A 12,314-nucleotide genomic window follows, 5' to 3' on the forward strand; every position below is an offset into this window, starting at 1 on the left:
AAATTTCTTACCATTATAAAATGCTAGAGAAAGATATAAAAATAAATTAATACAATTAAATAGTACTATACTTTAACTTGTGAATATTTAATATTTTGCCCATCAAAACAATGGTTACAAAACAGTGCATACATTAATATGACAATATCAAAATCATATTTAAAAAAATGTGGAGGTACATTTGGCACTACGTTCCATGTAGTTTAGCACGTATATATAACTGGCACCAAAGTTTAGCCTATAACCTATATAAAGCATTTAATACGTATATAAGTTCATTCAGTTCTGAATATATTTCTACACAACTTATAAAGGCATTAGTCTGCATTTCCAAGCTTCTCTCCTGAGGTTCAGGCCATAGGTTGAGGTGTTCCGATCAGATTGCCATGGTGCACAAGATGAACTACACAAGTAGGAGAAAATGCATTCATTTTGATAAATAAATATTATTTATTGTATTAGCTATAATGGCAATGCATTGCTAGCTTACATCATCATATGGAAAGGCGACGGTCCCCTGCTGCATGGTGTCTCTCCTCCTGAAGTTATCTGGACAATAGAGGTATTGGCAAGTGAACAGTTTTCTTACTATTAAGGTACGGTTACATGTTTATTTGCAATACAACAACAATGAAATTTCTGCAGACAGCAAACATCTGTACCAGAGTAGGCCAAATGGAATAGACTGAAAAACAAACATTTGTGTGCTAGTACTCTGCAAAAGTAAAGTTGGTACCATATGGTATCAACTGTCTTAATTACAATACGACTGCAGTAACAGAGTGTCAATAACAGACATACAGATTTAACAATATTATATCATTGTGTGAAATATTTCTCACCTGTTAGTGCCTTCAGCTTTACACAACAGGCAACATAGTCATCAAAGTATATTCTGCCCCCCTTGCTGTAACGCTTAAGGATGCAACTCAGGGCCTGTGGGCTGATCCTGTAACCTGGTCCAATGGGAAACAAACACTTAATTACAACCCAGTGCTGACTGCCCAGTAACTATTCCATTTATTGCGGAATCCACATTAAAGGTATGCAAGTCCTGTGGGGCAGTCAAGTTTAAAAAAAAAAAAAAAAGAATTCCCCCCAATAATGTAGTTATCTCACATTCCGCAGACATCATCAGACTTGTTTCAACATGGTGAGGTTTCTTGCCTGAATACAACAATCTTTGGTTCTCTGACCCATGGCCAACCCCATAAAGCCCAGCTACAACTATCTTATATATTCAAGGAGCAAGCAGATAAGTCAGAGGAAGGAGAAATTTGCAAACAAGGTCTGTACCTTGTTCAGTGGCTACTGTAAGCGGGTTAATTCAGAGCTTTTTTTTTTTTTTTGCATTATGTGCCTATATTTACAACACAACCACTTAACCAAAATGGTGGATTCCGCAGTGCATATGGAGCATCACACTACAGAATCTAGAGCATACTGCTAACTCAATAGGCCAAACTATGGCTTATGTGTTGTTTAACTTTGTTACAAATGCAAAGGCTAAATAGTTAGACTATATGACTGTTCCACTCTACTGAGAAATCCCTTCAAGGGTCACTGTATCAAAAATAAAAAAAGACCAGGAAATTTCCATAAATACACATGATGACAGGTGCTATGTGCATGTGAATGTCTGACAATTCTGATAACCCACCCATAGAACTGATGGCCTGGGACATCTCAAGAGGCTCCACTGTCCCACTGCGGTCCTGATCGAACATCATGAAGTTCTGCTTCCACCCATTGAGAACTGCAAACAGCTCTTTAAACTCATTAAAGCCCATCTTCCCAGTCATGTCTCTCTGGTAGTGGCAGATTAAGGAAAACAGATGTGCAGCAGTGGCTGATATTTCATTTCTTTTTGTAAATTGTAAAACAATTTTTGCATTTGGCTTGATTACAGAGTAAATTAGTCTGAAACTTTATACATCTACACAAAATGTAGTGGCCACATGAAACCACCAGAAAAGCCATATCCATCATGGATACATCCAGCATGGCAATCATGATTCTGCACGTCTCTAAACTGAATGCTGTGGGCAGAGAAAACAGACAAGTTTAAACATGAAACATCACACTGCTTTTGCACGCCATTACAGAAGAGGACCCTGACGGAAATGAAACGCAAAGAATGCACACAGGCCACTTACGGGTGTAACTGCCACTGATACCGGTCTGTGTCAGACACCTCTGGAGCTCCTCAGCATCAATCTCACCATCCTGAGACCAGAAGTGACAATGTCACAGTAAGACCAGACGATCAAATCTCCAGAGCAAAGCCACAAAGACCAGCGCATTTTTTGCCTTCTATTTAAAGATGAGTTGCCGCAGCCTTAAAATAGACTAGTTAACAAAACAGAGAACACGGCATCACAATGACACATATGCAATGACTTGAACTGACAATGAACCTCACTGTCAAAAGCAATGGTATTTTGGGGGTAAGATGTTAAAAACAGTCCACTCACCTGGCCAGCTATTGCAGTGAAGTATCCCCACATGGGGTCCGTGGAAGGGGGGGCTCCAAAGGCCCCAGGATATCCCCCATGTGAAGAATACCCGCCTTGGTGCGGCATTCCCATTGGCCCTCCTGGCATGGGCATACCCTGGTGTGGCATGCCTGGCATTGGCCCGCCATACTATAAAAATACATAAAACAGTGATGTTTACTACTGCAACACTAATGGACTGTTTTGAGATTTTTTATTATGAAAAACGTAACGTGGTCAAGCAGACAGCAGAACCAAACTGGCCTTAATTTCCAGATTTTCGTGCACAGGGATTTCCTCATTTTAACTTCAGCTAATTGCAAAAAACTCGATGGCAAAGGAAACCGCTCAAGTGGTCAAAATGCAGCAGCAAAATGAGGTGAAAGTGACATTTACAGGTGCGAAACGAAGAAACTTCAACCTTCTACTAATTACTTGTGTCATATATTTATTATAGACATATGACAAAATTGTCTTGAGGTTTTTTTTTTATATCAAAATTCAATTTGGGGGGTGGAAATGACTTCTGACAATAATGGTCTACAAAGTCATCGTCAGTTCAAAGTTCACCGAGCTGATTTACTTCCTACAACTCTCCCCGAGGCAGCGAGAAATTGCTGTAATATGGTCATATCACGGCACAAAACGAACGTGGGCGTTTATGAGAGAAACGGCGTGTTCTTTGCCTTCATTTCTCGCACCAACCCGGAAAGCTCGAGCACGGACTCACTACTCCGCACAGCGGGAATATTGCAGAAGAATCGGACCTCGGCACACGCTCCATTACAACAAACCGACCCACGGAAGCGCGTCGCGAGGCTACGGGGACCTCGGGCAGGGTGGGAGAAGCCCGGACGAGCGCCGGACGAGCACTTACACCGCCGTATCCCGGGTAGGCCATCGCTTCTGGCTGGAGTAGAGGAAGAGTAGCAGCTCCTCGAGTGCGGAGTCGCAGCGCGGAACAGGCGAGTTACGTCAGGCGCGCGCACGCGCAGCCGCGCACTTCCGGGTCCGCGTCAGCAGGATGTCGCGCGCTTTCCCCTTTTTTCTCTTCGGTCCGACAAGGACGAAGTCGGCGAACTTTTTGGAGACTAAGGGTGTAAATTAGATTTCCGTATTTTAATTATCTCTCCACTGTGCCTTCTGTTGTAAATACATTCGACAGGACTGGCGCAGACTTGGCAACACTGAAGTGTCCAACTGCACAGCCTACTCTGATGAGCCCCAATGTTAATAGAACATTGAAAAAAACCTACTGTAATAAATATGATTTCAAATATCAAAATGTAATTGTGTAATTGTGGAACAAACCAAAGTGAGGCTTTAAATCAATCAATCAAAGTTTATTTATACAGCGCTTTTTACAATATACATTGTCACAAAGTGTCTACCAATTGAACAGTGCTCAAGGCCCCAAGTGAGCAAGCCAAAGGCAACGGTGGCAAGAAACCATGAGAGGAACCGAGGCTCAGCAAGGGGAACCCATTCTCCCCTGGTCAGCACTGGATTGCCCTGGTATGTTCAAAGAAATTGATCCAGGAAATGTGGCATATAGAGATTATTTCAACCCATTCACAGGCTAGCGCATGAAAAATCATCTCTGCCAAATGCTTTCGCTTTGTGACGACCCCCCTGCACCCCTTCATGTCCGTGAGTGTCAGTGCACGGGCAGGACTGGATCTGGCTGTGGCTAGTTATTGATTACTACTGTGTTTAGAGTGAGGTTACATAGGTGGCTCACTTCCTTCTCCAAGGGAGGGAGAGAAGACACTCTTGTCTCAGTTGGTGCTGATACCCGACTTTCTCCCCCCTCACGCCGATACACGCCTTCCTCTCCTTTCTTCTCCCGTTTGTTCATTTCTTTTGTCTGGTTGTCTGGATCCCTGTACCCCTATTAGAATTATTCATTATTTATCTTCCCCTAGATTTTGAACTGCATGTTTGAGTTTTTTTGTGTTACAATGTCCTGCACTTCCTTCCCTGTTCAGTCTGTGGTCGTAACAAATAACAGAATAAGTTATTTCTGAGCACTGATTTTGCTGATTTGTGAAAGTGATACACAGCAAAGCACAGCACACAGTGCACACAGCAAAAGATGACCTCTGCATTTAACCATGTTAGCAGTGTGTAGCTATGATAGGTGCCCGGGGGAGCAATGTACAGGGACAGTACCTTGCTCAAGGGGACCTCAATGACACCTTGATGGTTTGAACCCGCAACCTTGAAGTTATGATTTTGCTTCCTTACCCATTAGACCACCACTGCCCAGATTTCTAATGCGTGATGTGTGTGAAATTGAATCTCATTTTAACAAATCATCTTCCCCAAAGAAAAGAGCCTGATTGATCTTCATGGTCATCATTTTAAATCTTCTTAGCAAGCTGCTCCCAATTTGAATAAAACATTAATACTGATGTATTCTTTCTCATTTAACAAGGTCCAGAGGCTGCAGCCTTCCAAATATCTACAATTGACAGCTTGTGATGTAATATAGGTAGGTTTGACCATCAGAGTTTGTTAAATAAGCCATTTTATTACGGAAATTATGGATAATAATTCTCTGGCTGCATTGAATCTGGCTGATGTGTTGGACCACAAGGTGGATTATATTTACAGCATTTGACAGACACTCTTGTCCAGAGCGCCCTTATCTTATCCTCACATCATATAACATGCTGGCTGCGGATCTTGCAGAATCACTATTTCCAAGACAACTCTCCTGTTTCCTGTTTCTATGGAAAGTTCTTCCTGTTTTTGTGATTTCTACCTGGTTAGAGCCAGGGACCATTTATTCTGGGGAATTAATCTGGGCAATTTTCAAAGTAATTGGATCGCTGTTCACAGTTCACAGTTCACAGTTCCTTTCTGACTAATCTGGTTGCAATGACCAGTTCCAAAAAACTGGTCATTGGTCACAAAAACTTTATAATTGCTGTTTGTAATTAGGCTATAGAATAATGCATCCCTCAGGATAGACATATGCATTGATTGTCTATCTATCAGACATTAATAGATAATATTACAGACAGATAATATAATTGAATATAACAGAGGTAGTGTGTGTGTGTGTGTGTGTGTGTGTGTGTGTGTGTCAGTCCCTGAGTGTTCTGGTGTTTGATGGCCTGTGGTATAAAGCTTTTGCAGAGTCTGGCAGTGAGGTCCCGAATGCTTCGGTACCTTTTACCGGATGGCAGGAGGGTCCAGAATTGATTATTTCATTGATGGTAACATGAAAGCAAGTTGTAAGTCGTTCTGGATAAGGGCGTCTGCCAAATGCCTTAAATGTAAATGTAAATGTAAATGTAAATGAAGAGTCCTTCACTTTGCTGGTGTCTTTCCAGATGCAGCGTGTGTGGTAAATAAATATAGTTCCATATGAACTATAAAACAGTTAAAATAACAAGATATGAAGCCTGGCCCTATAGGAGCTTTTGGCCCCTGATGGAACTCCAGAAAGGAGTTCGTCTCAAGTTGTAAGCAGAGGCCTACATTGCACTGCTGACACTTCCAAGGAGAGCTTCTGTTGCACACAGTGTGCTTTTGTTCATTTTGTGATCTGGAGGGAGGAACAGTGTCATTCAGGTCTGCCTCTGTTCTCCAAGCCACTGAATGATGTGATGATCAGCTGCGAGTGCCAGACCTGTGCTGACGATCTCCTCATCACATTTGAAAGAAAAGCATAAAAAGAGAAAAATCTGAAATTACACAGCAAAGGGTTAAAACAAGTAACGATAGAAAACACGATAAAAAAGCTCCTAAAATGTCAGATAAAATCACTATTCTGCAGAGCATTAGGTTACTTGATGCACACCTTGGTTCTTTGATAACAGAGTGAGGTGATTCACTATGGGAATCGCTTTGGGGCATGACAAGCCTGTAAGCTCCAATGATAAGAGTATCTGTTGAAGACCGACCGGTCGAGCCGTGGAGGCTCCCCCCCCCCCTTATTACCATGGCCAATCGCCCCCAACTCGTCATTGAAGACAGGTTTCTTCCTGAATGTCCATTCAAGGAGGAAAGAGATGGTGATCAAAAAAACAGGCTGTATGTCAAGTAACCCAACATTCCTTTTCTAAATTTATTCAGTGTTTTACTATGGGAGATATAGCCGACTTCCGGATTGCACTGTATTGTATGGAATTCAAACACTGTGCATGCTCTAAAATGCCCCTGGCACCCCAGAACCCATGTGCTAGGGAGGGTCCTGCCACGTGTAACCCGTCTTCCCTGGACCTGTCCCTTCCAGGTACTCTGCGTTGTGATCGTATAGTAGACAGGACACAGGACGGTTGCAACTGACGTTTTTACTGTAACAACTGTAACAAATAAAACATGGGTTGTGGATGCACAGCGTCTCACACAGGGCTCCCCTAAAGAAATAAAACGCGCTCTGTGAACGAGGTGCAGCACATGTTCCAAGCGCTAACAATTAGCGCATATGCTAGCACCGAAATAAAACTATGTCTAACTCTATTAAAACACTCCCGCTCCATTACTACCGCTCTAACCTACTTCTAAATGGGAAATATACAGCATAATGAAAATGAATTTTGATCCCAAAACCAATTTATTCGCTTTTCCCAAACACAGCGTGCCACGACAAACCTACCTCTTAATAGGTAAGAAAGGATCTGACCGGAGCACGCATGCGCACACAGGTACCCGCGTAATCAGCCCAATAAAGCGCGCGCGCTCGCACACACACCCAGAACCAAAAGGCAGGGGATATAGAAAAAAACATATAGAACCAAACAAAATGCACATAACAGAAAAAAAACACACAAAATTCCAGAGGTTGCATGTTTTGGTGAATCGCAAATTACATACCCTGTTACACACGTCCAGCCTGTAAAAGCACACAAATGTGTGCCGTCGCCCAGCTAGCATCAGCACAAATCTCACGCACCGACACTCCTCATTATAGGGCCCAGGAAGTGCTCCATGCTCCTCGTAGAATGCGCCCTCGGGCCCTTTGGGGGCTGCGGACCTTTGCATACATATGGCAGGGATATCACTTGCACAATCTAATGGGATAACCTCTGGCGTGACTAGGGTGATGTCGTACTGCCCAGGATACAAAAACCTGGTCATATCTCCAAAAAAACTCTCTATCTGCTCCACATAGGCCTGCAGGGCTCAGACAGACAATTTTAAACTTAACGTTTTATCCTTCTGTAAGGCAAAAGGAGGGGGGTGAAAAGCTGCCAGTCCAACAGTCGGGCTTTCACCTTAGGAACAAATACGGGATTTGGCCACAGAGACACTTTGGAATAGTCCCGCGCAAACTGCAGCCAGGAGCTGTTAACAAAGAATGCCTGCATTTCACCCGCCTGCTTTGAAGTAGCCAGTGCAAGGAGAAATGTAGTCTTAAGAGACAATTTTAAACTCACCCCCTCTAATGGCTTGAAGGGGTGGGATATAAGGGCATCCAGGACCATGGACAGGTCCCATAATGCTCTCCCCCCTCATAAACCTGCAAATAAGGTTCTCTCCGAAACCCATATGGCACGCCAAAATTGTGTCCAGGTAAACTTTAATTGTGGAAATTAAGGTGAACAGATTTGTGGAAATACAGTGAACAGATGCTGTAACAGATGTGGGGGGATGCTGGGAATGGATACAGAAGGACACATGGCCACCGGTTGGCTAGTACATACACACCCAGCAGGACATTCCCGTCTGCCTGAGCACTGTTACACGCCACCATCATGGAATTGTCTGATTTTATGTCGACCCCCAGGAAGTGTCTGAAATGAAGCAGAGCTAGGAACACTGTGAGAAGCTCTAAAAAGTTGGCACAGAGGTGCAAGTTCTGCCCCCAAGCATTGCCCCCATCCTGTTAAGGACACATCCGATGTTAGAGTGACCCTCAACGTCACCGCCTCCAATGGGACCCCTGCTCCCCAGAGCATAAAATATGATCGACTGTGTATGAAAAAAATTCTGATCCCCCCATTTTTAGCAGGTGCTCGTCTCCCTCATTTTCCACAATGCCGGGTCCCAAGAGGTGTAGCCACAAAGCCCTCTCCCGTGCTACCGTCAGGCCCATTACGCGTAAGCAGCCTTGAACTGCCCCAAAACACAGAGTCATCCTCCTTGTCCTCCATGTCGCCCACGCCGAGAGGGTCAGACAACGAGTCATCGTCTGCATCCTCGGTGCCCAGTGCTCCCTCTGTCTGAGCGAGAATGTCCTCGAAGAGGAGAGGCATGTCAGCTTCCATCATGTCCGCCCAGCTCACGGTGGCTCGCGGCTGATGGCTGCTTGAGGAGGCCATTGGTTTGGCCCTGGAGAGGCAGGGGTCGTTGTTATTTACTGCTGCTACTCTCAGTCTCCGTCCCCTTATTTCTCTGGCATCAACGCCTGAGGCATGCCTTAGTCCCATGCACACAATGCAGAGAGGGTGAGGGTCCTTGCCTGAGATGGCTGCCTCACATCATGATGGGCACGGGCAGAATACAGCCTCCTTAGTTGTCCTCTTAGGTTGTTTCCTTTGGTGTTTGGGAGAGTCTAAAGGGAGAGACTAGATATGAAATTACTGCAACTGAGTGAGTTATTGGGTTATTTCTCTGAAAAACCCTGAAGAATGTACTTGCCATAACACGAAGAATCACATAACTGTGATTCTTCACTACCAACCCAAAGGCTCGCCACAAAGTGTACATCTAGGCTTTCGGCACTAAAATAATTATATTAATAAGTAACTACCCATTTTCATGGAGTAGCTCGCCACGGCGCGTTAGCTATGGCCCTATGAAGTAACTTCTTGACAAAGTGCTCAGCTGAACACAGTACAGTGAATCACCAGCGCTGCATTCGGCGGCAGAGTCCTTAACGGGATGTCTGTGTACAGTTGAGCTTCTCTCCAGGAGAATCTGTGTGCGCAAAACTAAGCTTCCTGCTGTTCTTCACAAGAAGAAAGTGTTACGTCCCGTGATCATGTGATGTGTGGTTTGTATGTTCTGTCTTGGTTGTGTTTTTCCTTTTTGTAGGAGGATCCTGTAATTTACGGAACTCCTCCCAGACCTGACGCTGATTTGCGCTCCCGTCGGAGCGAGGCCGTTAAAGACGGCGTGCTGCGACGAGACAAGAACAGAGAGAGGAAGGAGATAGGAAGATGAGAAAGGAAAGAACGAGAGGGGGAGAGAAGGAGAAAGGGAAACTACGCAGGACCGATGCCCTGTTCACATTTAGTCTACCCGGTGCTTTTCGTGGCCTGACTGTGTGTCAAGGCGTGACTTGTATTGTTTTGTTTTATTAAAAATCCAACCGTTCCAACGGTTGTGATGTTTCCCTCCCTCTTTCTAATTGTTCTCGTGCCTGACCTAGACCAGGACGTAACAAATGGGGGCTCGTCCGGGATCGCTGTCACTGTTCACATGTTTCTGTGATTTATGCTGCGGGGTAAGTTCGCTGCGCTCTGCGTTCTCGCGTAAACTCTGAGCTCCGGTTAGGAAGACGCGTCCTGCTGGGTCGTGCCGATCCTTCCTTCGGGCACTGTTTTTTGTTTTTCCTTGTTATTTTGCCTTTCTTATTTTTGGGGAAAACCCCGGGGAGAGGTATGTGTCGGGCATCTCTGGTGGGAGAAGCCACGAGTTCTGTGTTTAAAGTGGCCTAAAACCAGTACTTCCTCGAAGACTAGCGAGGCTGTAGGCAGTGTTGTGTAAGCAGGTTTAGGGGCGGGACTTCCGGGGTTACGCGAGGTCACCGCAGGTCGTGGTTGTTACCCAGCATGCAGTTCGTTTAATTTTTTTTTTGTATTATCGTAGCGCGTAGTTAGTTTCGGGTAGATGTTACAACGTTAAATTGTTTAACATGGCTTTGGAAATTCGTGGGGTTTTCCGAGAGTCCGTCAGAGGAACTTTTGGACAGTTTCACCAAGGACCAGTTAGTGGCTGTGGCGGAATTTTACCAAATTCCCTCAACTGGTGCAGATAAATGGTTGAAATATACTGTTTTGCTGTAAAAATCGGCCTGGTAGAGCAGGGTGTTATTGGTTCTGTTTCTAAGCTCAGCAGACCGCCTTCGGTGCAGGAATCGTTACATTCTGCAGGCAGTGTAGAGGCCGAGATGCGGCTGAAGGAAATGTCGCTGCAGGAGAAACAAATGCAGCTTGACGCCCCAAAATTACGTGCCGAATGGGAAGTTCGGGCACTTTGTAAACGGGAACTGGAACATCAGCTTCAGATGCAGAAGTTGGAACATGAGCTAAAGCTTAAAATGTGGGAAGGGGAAGAACGGGAACGCGAGCATCAACACAAACTAGAATTAAAACGTGTGGAGCTCGAGTTGGCTTCTAAATATGCCCATTCTTCACCCTCGTCTGATCCCTCGCCACTTGCTTTCGATGTCGGTCGATACATTAGAATGGTACCTCCTTTTTCTGAGAAGGAAGTGGAGAAATATTTTAACCATTTCGAGCGCGTTGCGACCACGTTGAAGTGGCCTGAGGACGTATGGACTCTGTTGTTACAGTGTGTGCTTGAGGGAAAAGCTCAGGAGGTTTACTCCTCTCTCACTGTGCACCAAAGTTGTGATTATGCCCTGGTAAAAGCTGCCATCATGAATGCATACGAACTCGTGCCTGAGGCGTACAGGCAAAAGTTCAGGAAATTTAGAAAAAACGATCAGCTTACGTTTGTTGAATTCGCCAGAGAAAAAGAAACTTTATTCGACCGGTGGTGTGTGTCAAGTAAAGTAACTACATGGGATCAGCTGCGGGAGTTAATGTTACTTGAGGAATTTAAGAATTGTATTCCTGAAGCCGTGGCAACCCATTTAAATGACCAGAAGGTTTCCACGTTAGCACGGGCTGCTATGTGTGCGGACGAGTACTCTTTAACACATAAAATTGTGTTTTCACAGTCACGGAAAAAGGACTATGGAGAAGGTGTGCGGGGCGGCAGAACATATTGTAGATCTCGGGCGTGTTTTTACTGCCATGAGACTGGCAATCTCATCGCGGATTGTCCAGAAAAACACACAAAGAGGGCCTGCACCAAAAGGGGGGTGGTTTTATTTGTGCTGTGAACGCACCTTCTCACTTAGATGCATCTTTTGAACCCTTCGGGTTACGAGGTACCGTCTCTCTCTCGCCGGAGGGCGGAGATGAGGTCCCGGTCCGCATTTTACGTGATACCGGAGCAGCCCAGTCTTTCATTTTAAAGGGTCTTTCACCGTTCTCTGGGGATTCATTCTGTGGGTCTCATATTTTAGTACAGGGGATCGAGTTGGGCATCGTGAAGGCGCCCCTGCACTTAGTAAAAATGCGGTGTGATTTATATACCGGCCTGTGTAAGGTGGCGGTTCGTCCTGAGCTGCCTGTTAGAGGAGTTGATTTTATCCTTGGCAATGATTTAGCGGGTGGGAAGGTACTTCCTTTTCTGGAAGTGATCGACACTCCCACCGAGTCACCCAGTCCGGTCGAGGTGGACGCTGAGTTTGCGACAGTTTTCCCCGCTTGCGCAGTAACACCAGCTCAGTCGCTTATGTGGAGTGATATCGATTTGGCCGACACTTTTATTTCTGCGCCGGGTTTAGTGTTTTCGTCCACAGCGCAGCCGCCTCGGAGCCCAGCAGCAGGGTCACCGCCCACGTCAGGTGGTGGAGAAGGTGCGCTGTCGCTGTCAGTCAGTAAAGCACAACTTTCCCGGGCACAACAGAAAGATTCGTCTCTAGTTAAGTGTCGTTCTGTGGTTGTTCGTAAGGAAGATCTTACAAGGAAGTCTGTTGGCGTATTTCTGGGAAGATGGAGTTTTGATGAGGAAGTGGACTCCTCCGGTTGCGGATGATTTGGATTGGAATTCTGTTTTCCAAGTAGT

General features: G+C 45.1%; 1 protein-coding gene across 1 annotated transcript; it reads right to left on the minus strand.

The window, feature by feature from the left end:
- Positions 1-66: 66 nt before the first annotated feature.
- Positions 67-3,495, minus strand: gca (grancalcin). Its single transcript, XM_028980327.1, has 8 exons — positions 3,373-3,495; positions 2,475-2,645; positions 2,157-2,226; positions 1,996-2,039; positions 1,661-1,808; positions 843-956; positions 491-549; positions 67-403 (listed from the first exon to the last, which is right to left on the minus strand). Exons 1-8 carry the CDS (start codon positions 3,394-3,396, stop codon positions 377-379), a joined length of 657 nt encoding a protein of 218 aa, XP_028836160.1. The 5' UTR covers positions 3,397-3,495; the 3' UTR covers positions 67-376.
- Positions 3,496-12,314: the final 8,819 nt, after the last annotated feature.

Source organism: Denticeps clupeoides, chromosome 5 (assembly GCF_900700375.1).
Source record: "Denticeps clupeoides chromosome 5, fDenClu1.1, whole genome shotgun sequence".
Classification (NCBI taxonomy): domain Eukaryota; kingdom Metazoa; phylum Chordata; class Actinopteri; order Clupeiformes; family Denticipitidae; genus Denticeps; species Denticeps clupeoides.

What these genes read in the sequence shown, in the direction of transcription:
- gca (XM_028980327.1), bottom strand. Translation starts at nt 3,396, where the DNA reads ATGGCCTACCCGGGATACGGCGGT. An exon ending in CCTACCCGGGATACGGCGGT is followed by an intron (nt 2,646 to 3,372) that starts GTAAGTGCTCGT and finishes GTATTTTTATAG; the next exon opens with TATGGCGGGCCAATGCCAGG. An exon ending in TCGCCTTTCCATATGATGAT is followed by an intron (nt 404 to 490) that starts GTAAGCTAGCAA and finishes CTACTTGTGTAG; the next exon opens with TTCATCTTGTGCACCATGGC.